The sequence below is a fragment of the Oncorhynchus masou genome, unplaced genomic scaffold, assembly GCF_036934945.1.
Source record: "Oncorhynchus masou masou isolate Uvic2021 unplaced genomic scaffold, UVic_Omas_1.1 unplaced_scaffold_1637, whole genome shotgun sequence".
Taxonomy (NCBI): Eukaryota; Metazoa; Chordata; class Actinopteri; order Salmoniformes; family Salmonidae; genus Oncorhynchus; species Oncorhynchus masou.
In genome coordinates this window covers 65,001-82,447 of record NW_027016734.1, presented here as the reverse complement: position 1 = coordinate 82,447, position 17,447 = coordinate 65,001, and the positions used below count along the sequence as shown (strand labels likewise).

The 17,447-nt window shown below is 49.9% G+C and overlaps 1 protein-coding gene across 1 annotated transcript in view; it reads right to left on the bottom strand.

The window, feature by feature from the left end:
* The window catches only part of LOC135539104 (glutamate receptor-interacting protein 2-like), a gene marked incomplete at both ends in the record, with an annotated part of 118,668 nt that overhangs the window by 44,799 nt on the left and 56,422 nt on the right, over window positions 1-17,447 (bottom strand). Inside the window, 3 exon segments of the mRNA XM_064964959.1 lie at window positions 6,698-6,867; window positions 9,933-10,080; window positions 12,320-12,465. Coding sequence (XP_064821031.1) covers window positions 6,698-6,867; window positions 9,933-10,080; window positions 12,320-12,465 — 464 coding nt within the window.

The window sequence follows — 17,447 nt, the reverse complement described above, 5'->3', positions numbered from 1 at the left end:
CCTGTTTGAGTTTCTGCCAATAGGACGGGAGGAGTAAGATGGAGTCGTGGTCAGATTTGCCGAAAGGAGGGCAGGGGAGGGCCTTGTAAGTATACCATTTGAATAGCAATGGTTGAGATTCTTAGTAGGGCGAGTAGGACAGTCAACATGTTGATAGAATTTAGGCAGCCTAGTCCTCAGATTTGCTTTGTAAAAATCCCCAGCTACAATAAATGCAGCCTCGAGGATATGTGGTTTCCAGTTTGCATAAAGTCCAGTGAAGTTCTTTGAGGGCCGTGGCCGTGGCGATGACAGAGGAGAATTCTCTTGGGAGATAATACGGTCGGCATTTAATTGTGAGGTACTCTAGGTCGGGTGAACAAAATTACTTGAGTTCCTGTATGTTCCTAGAGTTACACCATGAGTCGTTAATCATGAAACACCCCCCCCCCTTGTGCTTCCCGGAGACATAATTATTCCAATGGCTCTCCGGAAAGAAATCCTTGCTCTAAGCTCATCAACTTTGTTATCCAAAGACTGAACATTAGCAAGTAATATATTCGGAAGCGGTGGGTGGTGTGCGTGCCTCCTAAGTCGAAACAGCCGGCCGCCTCAAGTGCCTCTCCTCTGCCGGCGATGTTTTGTCTCAGGCTCTGGAACAAGTTCAATTGTTTTGGGGAGACTGAACAAATGATCTGCTCCATAATGTCATATATCTGGTCGTAATGCTGGTAGTTCTGGTGAGTTACCACCACTCTAATATCCAATAGTTCTTGTAATGACACAAAACATTTCCTGAGCTAATAATGTAAAAAATTGTACATAAAAAAAACAAAATACTGCAAAGTTTTCTAAGAGCTAGTCGCGATGCTGCCATCTCCTTCGGTGCCATCTTCACAATGGGAGGGTTTGGCAAGAGGAGGGATATCCTTGTCCCATCGGTGTGACTTCCGGGTTAAGCGGCATTGTGTGAAGAAACTTTGTTGGGTCGTATTTTGGAAGTATTTCGGAGGCTCTCGACCTTCGTCTCTCCCGAGTCCGTATGGGAGTAGCAGCGATGAGGCAAGACTGTAACTACCAATTGGAAACCAAGAAATTGGGGAGAAAAAGGGGTAAAAGTATATATTTTTGAAATTAGTAATAAAATTAAATAAATACAAAGGCTTCAAGGGAAACAAAAAGCTGTAGTACAGGCCTTGTGTTCTCTCTGGAACATGTAGCATTTAGCGTGTAGCATGTAGCGTGTACCAACCCATGCAACGATGTTATATAATCCTCACAGTAACATAACATAGTGTACACACCAACACAAATCCCTGCCAAGAACCACGATATAGTAGGAAAATATTTTTGAAACTGTTGAATTCTGGGAGAACTGCTACAGTATGTACAGTGTATAGTAAAGAAGACCAACCTGACATGTTCTTACTTAATCCTTAAATCATGTTGAAGATGGAACTGAATAGAAGCGAACTGAATCGAAGCGAACTGAATCGAAGCGAACTGAATCGAAGCGAACTGAATAGAAGGGAACTGAATAGAAGGGAACTGAATAGAAGGGAAGTGAATAGAATACAATGGAACTGAATAGAATACAATGGAACTGAATAGAAGGAAACTGAAAAGAATGGAATTGAATAGAATGGGACTGAAATAACAGTTGAAGTACAGTGTCTAGAGTTGACAATATACTGTATCTCTATGGTTTAACCACACTACTGAATTGAACCAGTCATAAACTCTCGGTGCATAGCCAGTGACAATAAATAAAATCTGCAGCTTTCACTTTCCTAACATCAGATGATTGTGCATGTCTAGTGCAGCCTTTTGCATAAGCTGACCCACATAGAAGGCATGAATCAGATCCTGTAAGATACTGCCTGTCTGGGTGTATCAGAGACCTCTTATTCTTCCACACAGTGAGGGCTGGGAGCGTTGTTCTGTTCAACTCTGCCCTGCTCTAGTTTGCTGTGTTCTGCTCTGCTCTACTCTGATCTGCTATGCTCTGCTCTGCTCTGCCCTGCTCTACTGTGCCCTAATCTAGTCTGCCTTGCTCTAGTCTGTTGTGTTCTGTACTGCTCTACTCTGATCCGCCCTGATCTACTCTGCCCTGCACTAGTCTGCTCTAGTCTGCTCTAGTCTGTCCTGCTCTAGTCTGCCCTGCTCTAGTCTGCTCTAGTCTGCCCTGCTCTAGTCTGCCCTGCTCTAGTCTGCTCAAGTCTGTCCTGCTCTAGTCTGCCCTGCTCTAGTCTGCTCTAGTCTGCCCTGCTCTAGTCTGCCCTGCTCTAGTCTGATATGCTCAAGTCTGTCCTGCTCTAGTCTGATGTGCTCTAGTCTGTATTGCTCTAGTCTGTCCTGCTCTAGTCTGATGTGCTCTAGTCTGTCGTGCTTTAGTCTGACGTGCTCTAGTCTGATGTGCTCTAGTCTGTCCTGCTCTAGTCTGATGTGCTCTAGTCTGTCCTGCTCTAGTCTGATGTGCTCTAGTCTGCCCTGCTCTAGTCTGATGTGCTCTAGTCTGATGTGCTCTGATCTGATGTGTTCTTGTCTGTGCTCTAGTCTGTCCTGCTCTAGTCTGCCCTGCTCTAGTCTGCCCTGCTCTAGTCTGTCCTGCTCTAGTCTGTCCTGCTCTAGTCTGATGCACTCTAGTCTGATGTGCTCTAGTCTGATGTGCTCTAGTCTGTCCTGCTCTAGTCTGTCCTGCTCTTGTCTGTCCTGCTCTTGTCTGTCTTGCTCTAGTCTGTCCTGCTCTAGTCTGATGTGCTCTAGTCTGATGTGCTGTAGTCTGCCCTGCTCTAGTCTGTCCTGCTCTAGTCTGTCCTGCTCTAGTCTGTCCTGCTCTAGTCTGATGTGCTCTAGTCTGATGTGCTCTAGTCTGTCCTGCTCTAGTCTGTCCTGCTCTAGACTGATGTGCTCTAGTCTGATGTGCTCTAGTCTGATGTGCTCTAGTCTGTCCTGCTCTAGTCCGCCCTGCTCTAGTCTGAAGTGATCTAGTCTGATGTCCTCCAGTCTGTCCTTCTCTAGTCTGTGTTCTAGTCTGTCCTGCTCTAGTCTGATGTGCTCTAGTCTGATGTGCTCTAGTCTGTCCTGCTCTAGACTGATGTGCTCTAGTCTGATGTGTTCTAGTCTGATGTGCTCTAGTCTGATGTGCTGTAGTCTGCCCTGCTCTAGTCTGATGTGCTCTAGTCTGTCCTGCTCTAGTCTGTCCTGCTCTAGTCTGTCCTGCTCTAGTCCGTCCTGCTATAGTCTGTCCTGCTCTAGTCTGTCCTGCTCTAGTCTGTCCTGCTCTAGTCTGTCCTGCTCTAGTCTGTCCTGTTATAGTCTGTCCTGCTCTAGTCTGTCCTGCTCTAGTCTGTCCTGCTCTAGTCTGTCCTGCTCTAGTCTGTCCTGCTCTAGTCTGTCCTGCTCTAGTCTGATGTGCTCTAGTCTGTGTTCTAGTCTGTCCTGCTCTAGTCTGTCCTGCTCTAGTCTGTCCTGCTCTAGTCTGTCCTGCTCTAGTCTGTCCTGCTCTAGTATGGTCTGCTCTAGTCTGTCCTGCTCTAGTCTGATCTGCTCTAGTCTGTCCTGCTCTAGTCTGATGTGCTCTAGTCTGTCCTGCTCTAGTCTGATGTGCTCTAGTCTGTCCTGCTCTAGTCTGATGTGCTCTAGTCTGCCCTGCTCTAGTCTGATGTGCTCTAGTCTGTCCTGCTCTAGTCTGTCCTGCTCTAGTCTGTCCTGCTCTAGTCTGTCCTGCTCTAGTCTGATGTGCTCTAGTCTGTCCTGCTCTAGTCTGATGTGCTCTAGTCTGATGTGCTCCAGTCTGTCCTTCTCTTGTCTGATGTGCTCTAGTCTGTCCTGCTCTAGTCTGAAATGCTCTAGTCTGATGTGCTCTAGTCTGTCCTGCTCTAGTCTGTTCTGCTCTAGTCTGATGTGCTCTAGTCTGTCCTGCTCTAGTCTGTCCTGCTCTAGTCTGATGTGCTCTAGTCTGTCCTGCTCTAGTCTGTCCTGCTCTAGTCTGATGTGCTCTAGTCTGATGTGCTCTAGTCTGTCCTCTTCTAGTCTGTCCTCTTCTAGTCTGTCCTGCTCTAGTCTGTCCTGCTCTAGTCTGTCCTGCTCTAGTCTGTCCTGCTCTAGTCTGATGTGCTCTAGTCTGCCCTGCTCTAGTCTGATGTGCTCTAGTCTGTCCTGCTCTAGTCTGTCCTGCTCTAGTCTGTCCTGCTCTAGTCTGATGTGCTCTAGTCTGTCCTGCTCTAGTCTGTCCTGCTCTAGTCTGATCTGCTCTAGTCTGTCCTGCTCTAGTCTGATGTGCTCTAGTCTGTCCTGCTCTAGTCTGATGTGCTCTAGTCTGTCCTGCTCTAGTCTGATGTGCTCTAGTCTGTCCTGCTCTAGTCTGATCTGCTCTAATCTGTCCTGCTCTAGTCTGATGTGCTCTAGTCTGATGTGCTCTAGTCTGTCCTGCTCTAGTCTGATGTGCTCTAGTCTGATGTGCTCTAGTCTGATGTGCTCTAGTCTGTCCTGCTCTAGTCTGATGTGCTCTAGACTGATGTGCTCTAGTCTGATGTGTTCTAGTCTGTGCTACTCTAGTCTGTCCTGCTCTAGTCTGTCCTGCTCTAGACTGATGTGCTCTAGTCTGATGTGCTCTAGTCTGATGTGCTCTAGTCTGTCCTTCTCTAGTCTGATGTGCTCTAGTCTCATGTGTTCTAGTCTGATGTGCTCTAGTCTGCCCTGCTCTAGTCTGATGTGCTCTAGTCTGTCCTGCTCTAGTCTGATGTGCTCTAGTCTGTCCTCTAGTCTGATGTGCTCTAGTCTGTCCTGCTCTAGTCTGTCCTGCTCTAGTCTGATGTGCTCTAGTCTGATGTGCTCTAGTCTGTCCTGCTCTAGTCTGTCCTGCTCTAGTCTGATGTGCTCTAGTCTGTCCTGCTCTAGTCTGTCCTGCTCTAGTCTGTCCTGCTCTAGTCTGATGTGCTCTAGTCTGATGTGCTCTAGTCTGTCCTCCTCTAGTCTGTCCTGCTCTAGTCTGTCCTGCTCTAGTCTGTCCTGCTCTAGTCTGTCCTGCTCTAGTCTGTCCTGCTCTAGTCTGAGGTGCTCTAGTCTGTCCTGCTCTAGTCTGATATGCTCTAGTCTGCCCTGCTCTAGTCTGATGTGCTCTAGTCTGTCCTGCTCTAGTCTGTCCTGCTCTAGTCTGATGTGCTCTAGTCTGATGTGCTCTAGTCTGTCCTGCTCTAGTCTGATGTGCTCTAGTCTGATGTGCTCTAGTCTGTCCTGCTCTAGTCTGATGTGCTCTAGTCTGATGTGCTCTAGTCTGTCCTGCTCTAGTCTGATGTGCTCTAGTCTGTCCTGCTCTAGTCTGTCCTGCTCTAGTCTGATGTGCTCTAGCCTGTCGTGCTCTAGTCAGATGTGCTCTAGTCTGTCCTTCTCTAGTCTGATGTGCTCTAGTCTGTCCTGCTTTAGTCTGATGTCGCTCTAGTCTGTCCTGCTCTAGTCTGTCCCGCTCTAGTCTGATGTGCTCTAGTCTGATGTGCTCTAGTCTGTCCTGCTCTAGTCTGTCCTGCTCTAGTCTGATGTGCTCTAGTCTGTCCTGCTCTAGTCTGTCCTGCTCTAGTCTGTCCTGCTCTAGTCTGATGTGCTCTAGTCTGTCCTGCTCTAGTCTGATGTGCTCTAGTCTGATGTGCTCTTGTCTGTCCTCCTCTAGTCTGTGTTCTAGTCTGTCTGTCCTACTTTAGTCTGTCCTGCTCTAGTCTCTCCTGCTCAAGTCTGTCCTGCTCTAGCCTGTGTTCTAGTCTGTCCTGCTCTAGTCTGTCCTGCTCTAGTCTGTCCTCCTCTAGTCTGTCCTCCTCTAGTCTGTCCTCCTCTAGTCTGTCCTCCTCTCTAGTCTGTCCTGCTCTAGTCTGTCCTGCTCTAGTCTGTGTTCTAGCCTGTCCTGCTCTAGTCTGTCCTGCTCTAGTCTGTCCTCCTCTAGTCTGTCCTTCTCTAGTCTGTCCTCCTCTTGTCTGTCCTGCTCTAGTCTGTCCTGCTCTAGTCTGTCCTGCTCTAGTCTGTCCTGCTCTAGTCTGTGCTCTAGTCTGTCCTGCTCTAGTCTGATGTGCTCTAGTCTGTCCTGCTCTAGCCTGTCCAGCTCTAGTCTGTCCTCCTCTAGTCTGTCCTCCTCTAGTCTGTCCTCCTCTAGTCTGTCCTCCTCTAGTCTGTCCTGCTCTAGTCTGTCCTGCTCTAGTCTGATGTGCTCTAGTCTGTCCTGCTCTAGTCTGTCCTGCTCTAGTCTGATCTGCTCTAGTCTGTCCTGCTCTAGTCTGTCCTGTCTGTCTGATGTGCTCTCGTCTGCTGGGCTGTGGCTCTCTAGATATTCCACTGCAGCATCGGATACATGACACGTTGTGCGAAAAAGCTTTGTGCTTGTATCACACTATGCAGGGCTCAACTCTGACTGAGATTTCAGGATTTTTGGCATGTGTGCATCTCTGAATAAATCTGGTTCTCAGTGTTATACTCATGGGGAAACATTAAGCCCTGTACAGCTAATTAAAACAACTGGCGGCAAACAAAATCACAGGCCTGTCCCTGCTGAGTGTGTGAGTGTGTGTGCGTGTGTTTCTGTGTGCAAGCAGGTCTCAGTGTTATACTCATGGGGAAACATTAGGCTCAGTACAGCTAATTAAAACAACTAAAGGCAAGCGACATCACAGGCATGTCCCTGCTGAGTGTGTGTGTGTGTGTGTGTTTGTGTGTGTTATCTCTCCGTACTCACCAGTGTCCTGTGGTTTGTTAGGCAGTCTGCTGTGGTGGGCAGAGAGGATCTCTAGCTTGGCCTGGTCTGATGTGCTGGCAAGCAGCTGTGTGGCCTCTAGGACTGAACAGTGCTCTGTGCTGGTCCCATCGATGGACAGGATGTGGTCCCCTGTATGGAGAGCTCCACACCTGGAGAGAGAGAGAGAGAGAGAGAGAGAGAGAGAGAGAGAGAGAGAGAGAGAGAGATGGGGAGAGAGAGATGAATGTTTAGATGGGGAGAGAGAGAGAGAGAGAGAGAGAGAGAGAGAGAGAGAGAGAAAGAGAGGAGAGAGAGAGAGAGAGAGAGAGAGAGAGATGGGAGAGAGAAAGAGAGAGAGAGCCCATTTAACCATTCGTACATTGTTACAACACTGTATATATACATAATATGACATTTGAAATGTCTTTATTGTTTTGAAACGTCTGTGTGTTTAATGTTTACTGTTAATGTTTATTTCACTTTGTATATTATCTACCTCACTTGCTTTGGCAATGTTAACATATGTTTCCCATGCCAATAAAGCCCCTTGAATTGAGGTGAGAGAGAAAGAGAGACAGAGAAAGAAAGAGAGAGAGAAAGAGAGAGAGAAAGAAAGAGAGAGAGAAAGAGAAAGAAAGAGAGAGAGAAGAAAGAGAGAGAGAAAGAAAGAGAGAGAGAAAGAAAGAGAGAGAGAAAGAAAGAAAGAGAGAAGAGAGAGAAAGAGAGAGAAAGAGAGAGAAAGAGAGAGAGAAAGAGAGAGAGAAAGAGAGAAAGAGAGAAAGTGAGAAAGAAAGAGAGAGAAGAGAAAAGAGAGAAAGAGAAAGAGAGAGAAGAGAGAGAAAGAGAGAGAGAAAGAGAGAAAGACAGACAGACAGACAGACAGAGTCAGAGAGAGAAAGAGAGGGAGAGAGGGAGAGAGAAAGACAGAGAGAGAGAGACATAGAGCAGTATTTGTATTCTAATGTGCTCTCCTGAGGAATGACGTGATAGGTAGACTGTCTATCTGAGGAATGACGTGATAGCTAGACTGTCTATCTGAGGAATGACGTGATAGCTAGACTGTCTATCTGAGGAATGACGTGATAGCTAGACTGTCTATCTGAGGAATGACGTGATAGCTAGACTGTCTATCTGAGGAATGACGTGATAGCTAGACTGTCTATCTGAGGAATGACGTGATAGCTAGACTGTCTATCTGAGGAATGACGTGATAGCTAGACTGTCTATCTGAGGAATGACGTGATAGCTAGACTGTCTATCTGAGGAATGACGTGATAGCTAGACTGTCTATCTGAGGAATGACGTGATAGGTAGACTGTCTATCTGAGGAATGACGTGATAGCTAGACTGTCTATCTGAGGAATGACGTGATAGGTAGACTGTCTACCAGTTCAGCTCACCTGTCCACCACACTACCTGTGTGTCTGTCAACTCACCTGTCCGCCACACTACCTGTGTGTCTGTCAACTCACCTGTCCACCACTCTAACTGTTGGTCTGACAGGTCACCAGTCCACCACTCTAGTTGTTGGTCTGACAGGTCACCTGTCCACCACTCTAGCTGTGGGTCTGTCAGGTCACCTGTCCACCACTCTAGCTGTGGGTCTGTCTGCTCACCTGTCCACCACTCTAGCTGTGGGTCTGTCAACTCACCTGTCCACCACTCTAGCTGTGGGTCTGTCTGCTCACCTGTCCACCACTCTAGCTGTGGGTCTGTCAGCTCACCTGTCCACCACTCTAGCTGTGGGTCTGTCAACTCACCTGTCCACCACTCTAGCTGTGGGTCTGTCAGGTCACCTGTCCACCACTCTAGCTGTGGGTCTGTCTGCTCACCTGTCCACCACTCTAGCTGTGGGTCTGTCAACTCACGTGTCCACCACTCTAGCTGTGGGTCTGTCAGGTCACCTGTCCACCACTCTAGCTGTGGGTCTGTCAACTCACCTGTCCACCACTCTAGCTGTGGGTCTGTCAACTCACCTGTCTACCACTCTAGCTGTGGGTCTGTCAACTCACCTGTCCACCACTCGAGCTGTGGGTCTGTCAACTCACCTGTCCACCACTCTAGCTGTGGGTCTGTCAGGTCACCTGTCCACCACTCTAGCTGTGGGTCTGTCTGCCCACCTGTCCACCACTCTAGCTGTGGGTCTGTCAACTCACCTGTCCACCACTGTAGCTGTGGGTCTGTCTGCCCACCTGTCCACCACTCTAGCTGTGGGTCTGTCAACTCACCTGTCCACCACTCTAGCTGTGGGTGTGTCAACTCACCTGTCCACCACTCTAGCTGTGGGTCTGTCAACTCACCTGTCCACCACTCTAGCTGTGGGTCTGTCAACTCACCTGTCCACCACTCTAGCTGTGGGTCTGTCTGCTCACCTGTCTACCACACTAGCTGTGGGTCTGTCAACTCACCTGTCCACCACTCTAGCTGTGGGTCTGTCTGCTCACCTGTCTACCACACTAGCTGTGGGTCTGTCAACTAACCTGTCCACCACTCTAGCTGTGGGTCTGTCTGCTCAACTGTCCACCACTCTAGCTGTGGGTCTGTCTGCTCACCTGTCCACCACTCTAGCTGTGGGTCTGTCAACTCACCTGTCCACCACTCTAGCTGTGGGTCTGTCTGCTACCTGTCCACCACACTAGCTGTGGGTCTGTGAACTCACCTGTCCACCACACTAGCTGTGGGTCTGTCAACTCACCTGTCCACCACACTAGCTGTGGGTCTGTCTGCTCAACTGTCCACCACACTAGCTGTGGGTCTGTCAACTCACCTGTCCACCACACTACCTGTGGGTCTGTCAACTCACCTGTCCACCACACTAGCTGTGGGTCTGTCTGCTCACCTGTCCACCACTCTAGCTGTGGGTCTGTCAACTCACCTGTCCACCACACTACCTGTGGGTCTGTCAACTCACCTGTCCACCACACTAGCTGTGGGTCTGTCTGCTCACCTGTCCACCACTCTAGCTGTGGGTCTGTCAACTCACCTGTCCACCACACTACCTGTGGGTCTGTCAACTCACCTGTCCACCACACTAGCTGTGGGTCTGTCTGCTCACCTGTCTACCACTCTAGCTGTGGGTCTGTCAACTCACCTGTCCACCACACTACCTGTGGGTCTGTCAACTCACCTGTCCACCACACTACCTGTGGGTCTGTCTGCTCACCTGTCCACCACACTAGCTGTGGGTCTGTCTGCTCACCTGTCCACCACACTACCTGTGGGTCTGTCTGCTCACCTGTCCACCACACTAGCTGCTTTGATCCTGTCGATGACGATGACCTGTTTGTTCCTGTGGGTGGCGGTTGTCAAGGTGATACCCAGAGCCGCCCCTGGTGACTTGGCGATCTCCACCAATAGGGGACCAGACACATTCGTCACAGTATCTGAAAGGTCACAGATAAAGTTTGATAGAATGCGGTTGCAGGCTTAAAAAAAGAGGTTGCAGTTTTGGCAGAATAATTCTCACAATACTCATGAAATGCATATGGATAGTTAGACACAAAGATACTGTTCCACAGTTTAAACTTTTTAATTCCTGCAACTCTATGATGACTACGATATGGCATTCAGAGTCCACCTCCCAGAAACGTATTACAATGAGAGGTTAACAGCAGGAACATGGGACAATTAGCTGTAATTATGGTCCAGGGAAGTTCAGTTCCAGCCCTTGAGGACTGAAGTGATTTTTTTTTTTTTTACCTGATTTACCATAATTGGTCAATTACTGTCATTTTCTTTTTTTACCTTTATTTAACCAGGCAAGTCAGTTTAGAACAAAATCTTATTTTCAATGACAGCCTAGTGGGTTAACTGCCTTGATCAGGGGCAGAACAACAGATTTGTACCTTGTCAGCTCGGGGATTTGAACTTGCAACCTTCCGGTTACTAGTCCAACGCTCTAACCAATTGGCTACCCTGCCGTATTCAATGACCGGAGTGTTTTGTCCACTCATCTGGTATCCCAGGTCGGAATCCCTGATTCGTGGGGAAGGATGGAAAACAGCAGTATTGTGGCCAGGAAAATACAGCTATTGAATAGCACATTTTGTACACTATACTGTGATAGTTGATAATTGTAATCTGTAATATTGGATGAGGTTTGGAGGAGAAAGAGACAACAGCTGCTGTTTCCCTTGTCTAAAAGCCATAGAGATCTGGGGCTGCAGGTAACCTTGTGTTGGGCCAGTCACCAAAATGTTACTGGTTCGAATCCCTGAGCCGACGAGGTGAACAATCTGTCGATGTGCCCTTGAGCAAGGCTCTCAACCCTAATTGCTCTGGTTAAGAGTGTCTGATAAATGAATCCAAAATGTAAATCTGCAGCTAGCTAAGTGTATCAACCATTTAATCGATAGGGGGGGTTATGTTCTGCAGGTTTGATATATGAAGAGAGCATTCAAACTTTTGTAACAGAGCTAGTCTGCCTTGGACCCAGCCACAGTACATCACTATACCAAGCCAGAGAACCCTGTGTAGAGGGAGTCTGGGGGTTGTAGTTCTCCCTGTTGCAGCCACAGTACATCACTATACCAAGCCAGAGAACCCTGTGTAGAGGGAGTCTGGGGGTTGTAGTTCTCCCTGTTGCAGCCACAGTACATCACTATACCAAGCCAGAGAACCCTGTGTAGAGGGAGTCTGGGGGCTGTAGTTCTCCTTGCTCCAGTGGTTTGGGAGGGCTGGGGGGGGGGTAGTTGGGCTGGAAAAGAGTCCGGCAACACTGGGTAACCACTTCACCTTCAATACAGGGAGGAGCTCAAAGGTCGCCAACCCTGCCACTCAGAAAACCTGCTGTTTGAGATTCAGAAATAAAAGAAAACGAGACCAGAGACAGTCTGAGAGCAGAAGGAGTACCACTAAACTTCCTGTCTGAGAAGAAATAACACAATGTTTCTCCAGGAGGGACACAGACCCCAGATACCTCCTCTTGATGAGGGACACAGATCCCAGATACCTCCTCTTGATGAGGGACACAGATCCCAGATACCTCCTCTTGATGAGGGACACAGATCCCAGATACCTCCTCTTGATGAGGGACACAGACCCCAGATACCTCCTCTTGATGAGGGACACAGATCCCAGATACCTCCTCTTGATGAGGGACACAGATCCCAGATACCTCCTCTTGATGAGGGACACAGATCCCAGATACCTCCTCTTGATGAGGGACACAGACCCCAGATACCTCCTCTTGATGAGGGACACAGACCCCAGATACCTCCTCTTGATGAGGGACACAGATCCCAGATACCTCCTCTTGATGAGGGACACAGACCCCAGATACCTCCTCTTGATGAGGGACACAGACCCCAGATACCTCCTCTTGATGAGGGACACAGATCCCAGATACCTCCTCTTGATGAGGGACACAGACCCCAGATACCTCCTCTTGATGAGGGACACAGACCCCATATACCTCCTCTTGATGAGGGACACAGATCCCAGATACCTCCTCTTGATGAGGGACACAGATCCCAGATACCTCCTCTTGATGAGGGACACAGACCCCAGATACCTCCTCTTGATGAGGGACACAGACCCCAGATACCTCCTCTTGATGAGAGACACAGATCCCGATGACTAGAATAGAATACATTACATTTCTTGATGGACGGTTTCTCTTACTCATGATAGAGACGTCATACTCGATCTGTAGGAGGGCCTCCTGACCACACTGGTTGAGCACGGCGAGGGCATCCCTGTGGTTGGCACTGTGGAGGGGCACCCCATCCACACACATCAGACGATCGCCCGGCTTCAGGCTACCCTCCCTATCGTAGGACGGGGGGGGGGGACCGGACAGGTAGAGGCAGAGGAGAGAGAGGAAGGGAGAAGAGAGAGACACACATGGAGAGGGGAGACACAGGGAGGTAGAGGAAGAGAAATGGTAGAGATGGGCAGAGAAGAAGAAGGGGTCACTGTTATTTGGTTCAATAAACAAGGATAGATAAACTAGTAAATCCAGATTTTTGTTCCTGACCATGTGACCTGACCAGAGTTGTTATACAAGACATATGGTGGCAGATGCACAGGGTAGATCCTTTTCAGAGTTCATAACAACTTCCTCGTTGTAAAAGGAAAAAGGAGGAAATGAAGATGGCTTCTATCCAACCCAAGCTATCTAAAATGACTTTTATACAACTGTCAGGCGATTTGTGACATTTGACCACAGTCCTAGGAGACAACAGAGGAGACAACAGAGGAGACACAAAGGAACGCTGACTGTGTCACACCCTAATCTGTTTCACCTGTCTTTGTGATTGTCTCCTCCCCCCTTCAGGCGTCGCCCATCTTCCCCATTATCCCCTGGGTATTTATACCTGTGTTCTCCGTTTGTCTGTCGCTTGTTCGTCTTGTTTGTCAAGTCGACCAGTGGTTTTGTCTCAGCTCCTGCTTTTATCAGTCTCTATTTCTCACCCTCCTGGTTTTGACCCTTGCCTGTCCTGACTCTGAGCCCGCCTGCCTGGTCCTGAGCCTGCCTGGTCCTGAGCCTGCCTGGTCCTGAGCCGGCCTGCCGTCCGGTACCATTGCCCCACATCTGGTTTACTGACCCCTTGACCTGTCTATTGCCTGCCCCTGTTGGATTATTAAACCATTGTTAATTCGACGTTGTCCGCATCTGGGTCTTACCTTCATACCTGATAGACTGAACCAAAGACAGAGATGGAAGATGTCTCAGACAGTCACAGCCTACATAACAACCTCGTAGTTGAGCAAGAGAGAGGGAGAGAGAGAGAGAGAGAGAGAGAGAGAGAGAGAGAGAGAGATGGGGGGGCGAGAGAGTGAGCAAAGGACAGAGGGAAGGAGAGATGGCGGGAGGGAGAAGCATGGCATATTCTCTTCCACTTTCTGCATCCTGTCACATTGTGTATAAGGGACCTCCTCTCCAAAAATGTTCTGAAACAAAATTCTTGGACTATCATACAAATGGCAGAGAAAACCCAAGCAGCATTTACATTCCTTGTGCCAAAGTGGTACACTGAATAAATCCAGTTTCATTATGGCAGACTGCACTCTGATCTCCTTTCTCTCCTTCTGTCTCCTCTCCTCTCTCCTTCTACCTCTCCTCTCCTTCTGTCTCCTCTCCTCTCTCCTTCTGCATCTCCTCTCCTCTCTTCTCTCCTTCTACCTCTCCTCTCCTTCTGTCTCCTCTCCTCTCTCATTCTGCATCTCCTCTCTTCTCTCCTCTTTCTCCTACCTCTCCTCTCTCTCTCTCCTACCCCTCATCTCTCTCTCCTTCTACCCCTCCCCCTCTCTCTCCCTTCTACCCCTCTCTCTCCTTCTACCCCTTCCCTCTCCTCTCTCTCCTTCTACCCCTCCTCTCTCTCTCCTTCTACCCCTTCCTCTCATCTTCCTCTCTCTCCTTCTACCTCTCCCTCTCTCTCTCCTTCTACACCTCCTCTCTCTCTCCTTCTACCCCTCCTCTCTCTCCTTCTACCCCTCCTCTCTCTCTCCCTTCTACTCCCCTCTCTCTCCTCCTACCCCTCCTCTCTCTCTCCTTCTACTCCACTCTCTCTCTTCTTCTATCCCTCCTCTCTCTCCCTTCTACCCACTCCTCTCCTCTCTCTCTCTCTCTCGAGAGAGAGAGAGAGAGAGAGAGAGAGAGAGAGAGAGAGAGAGCAAAGGACAGATCTCTCCTTCCCTTCTACCCACTCCTCTCTCTCTCCTTCTGACCCCTTCCTCTCCTCTCTCCTCCTTCTACCCCTCCCTCTCTCTCCCTTCTACCCCTCCTCTCTCTCCTTCTACCCCTTCTCTCTCTCTCCTTCTACTCCCTCTCTCTCCTCCTACCCCTCCTCTCTCTCCTTCTACTCCACTCTCTCTCTTCTTCTATCCCTCCTCTCTCTCTCCTTCTACCCACTCCTCTCCTCTCTCTCTCTCCTTCTACCCCTCCTCTCTCTCCCTTCTACCCCTTCCTCTCCTCTCTCTCTCCTTCTACCCCTCCTCTCTCTCTCCTTCTACCCCTCCTCTCTCTCTCCCTTCTACCCCTCCTCTCCTCTCTCTCTCCTTCTACCCCTTCCTCTCCTCTCCTCTCTCTCTCCTTCTACCCCTCCTCCTCTCTCCCACCCTCCTCTCTCTCCTTCTACCCCTCCTCTCTCTCTCCTTCTACTCCCCTCTCTCCTTCTACCCCTCCCTCTCTCTCTCCTTCTACCCCTTCCTCTCCTCTCTCCTTCTACCCCCTCTCTCTCTCCTTCTACCCTCCTCTCTCCCTTCTACCCCCCCTCTCTCTCTCTTCTACCCCTCCTCTCTCTCTCTCCCTCTACCCACTCCCTCTCTCTCTCTCTTCTACCCCTCCCTCTCTCTCTCCTTCTACCCCCCTTCCTCTCCCTCTCTCTCTCCTTCTACCCCCTCCTCTCTCTCTCTCCTTCTACCCCTTCCTCTCCTCTCTCTCCCTTCTACCCCCTCCTCTCTCTCCTTCTACCCCTCCTCTCTCTCTCCCTCTACCCACTCCTCTCTCTCCCTTCTACCCCTCCTCTCTCTCTCCTTCTACTCCCCTCTCTCCTTCTACCCACTCCTCTCTCTCTCCTTCTACCCCTCTCCTCTCTCTCCTTCTACTCCACTCTCTCTCTTCTTCTACCCCTCCTCTCTCTCCCTTCTACCCACTCCTCTCCTCTCTCTCTCTCCTTCTACCCCCCTCCTCTCTCTCTCCTTCTACCCCTTCCTCTCCTCTCTCTCCCTTCTACCCCCTCCTCTCTCTCTCCTTCTACCCCTTCCTCTCTCTCTCTCTCCTTCTACCCCTCCTCTCTCTCTCCTTCTACCCCCCCTCCTCTCTCTCCTTCTACCCCTCCTCTCTCTCTCCTTCTACCCCTTCCTCTCCCTCTCTCTCTCCTTCTACCCCTCCCCTCTCTCCCTTCTCCCACTCCCCCTCTCTCTCTCTCTCCCCTTCTACCCACTCCTCTCTCTCCTTCTACCCCTCCTCTCTCTCTCCTTCCTCTCCTCTCTCTCTCCTTCTACCCCTCCCTCCCTCTCTCCTTCTACCCCTTCCTCTCCTCTCTCTCCTCCCCTCTACCCCTTCTTCTCCTCTCTCTCTCCTTCTACCCCTCCCTCTCTCTCCCTTCTACCCCCCTCCTCTCTCTCCTTCTACCCACTCCTCTCTCTCTCCTTCTACCCCTCCTCTCTCTCTCTCCTTCTACCCACTCCTCTCTCTCTCCTTCTACCCCCTCCTCTCTCTCTCCTTCTACTCCCTCTCTCTCTCCTTCTACCCCTCCTCTCTCTCTCCTACCCACTCCTCTCTCTCCCTTCTACTCCCCTCTCTCTTCTCCTACCCCTCCCTCTCTCTCTCCTTCTACTCCCCTCGCTCTCCTTCTACCCCTCCTCTCTCTCTCCTTCTACCCACTCCTCTCTCTCCTTCTACCCCCTCCTCTCTCTCCTTCTACTCCCCTCTCCTTCTACCCCTCATCTCTCTCTCCTTCTACCCCCTCATCTCTCTCTCCCTTCTACCCCTCTCTCTCTCCTCCTACCCCTCCTCTCTCTCTCCTTCTACTCCCTCTCTCTCCTTCTACCCCTCCTCTCTCTCTCCTTCTACCCCTCCTCTCTCTCTCCTTCTACTCCCCCTCTCTCTCTCTCCTTCTACCCACTCCTCTCTCTCCTTCTACCCCCTCCTCTCTTTCTCCTTCTACTCCCCTCGCTCTCCTTCTACCCCTCCTCTCTCTCTCCTTCTACCCACTCCTCTCTCTCCTTCTACCCCTCCGCTCTCTCTCCTTCTACTCCCCTCTCCTTCTACCCCTCATCTCTCTCTCCTTCTACCCACTCCTCTCTCTCCTTCTACTCCCCTCTCTCTCCTCCTACCCCTCCTCTCTCTCTCCTTCTACTCCCCCTCGCTCTCCCTCTACTCCTCCTCTCTCTCTCCTTCTACCCACTCCTCTCTCTCCTTCTACCCCTCCTCTCTCTCTCCTTCTACTCCCCTCTCTCTCTCCTACCCGTCCTCTCTCTCTCTCCCTACTCCCCTCTCCTTCTACCCCTCATCTCTCTCTCCCTTCTACTCCCCCTCTCTCTCTCCTCCTACCCCTCCCTCTCTCTCTCCTTCTACTCCCTCTCTCTCCTTCTACCCCTCCCTCTCTCTCTCCTTCTACCCCTCCTCTCTCTCTCCCTTCTACTCCCTCTCTCTCCCTTTTACCCCTCCTCTCTCTCTCCTTCTACCCCTCCCCTCTCTCTCTCCTTCTACTCCCTCTCTCTCTCCTTCTACCACTCCCCTCTCTCTCCTTCTACCCACTCCTCTCTCTCCTTCTACCTCTCCTCTCTCTCCTTCTACCCCTCCTCTCTCTCTCTCCTTCTACCCCTTCCTCCCCTCTCTCTCTCCTCCTACCTCTACCTTTCCTCTGTCTACTCGATCCCTCGCTCTCTATCTCTCACACACTCTCTCACTTCAGCGTCGGCTGAAATGTCTCATCCCTCGTATTTTACATGTGGGTGTGAAGAGTGAAAACATATTCAAATGTAACTAGCAGCAGCCGACATATTCAGGAGACATATTCATTTTCAATATCCCTCTCAGCCAAACCCACACCTCTCAGCCAAACCCACACCAAAATGTAACACAGGTCCTGTCTCAAATGACACCAGTAGTGCACTACATATGCACCCTACATAGCAGTGCACTACAACATACAGTACCAGTCAAAGGTTCAGAACACCGACTCATTCAAGGGTTTTTCTTTATGTTTGACTATTTTCTTCATTGTAGAATAACAGTGAAGACATAAGTTCCATATGTGTTACTTCATAGTTTTGATGTATTCACTATTATACTACATGT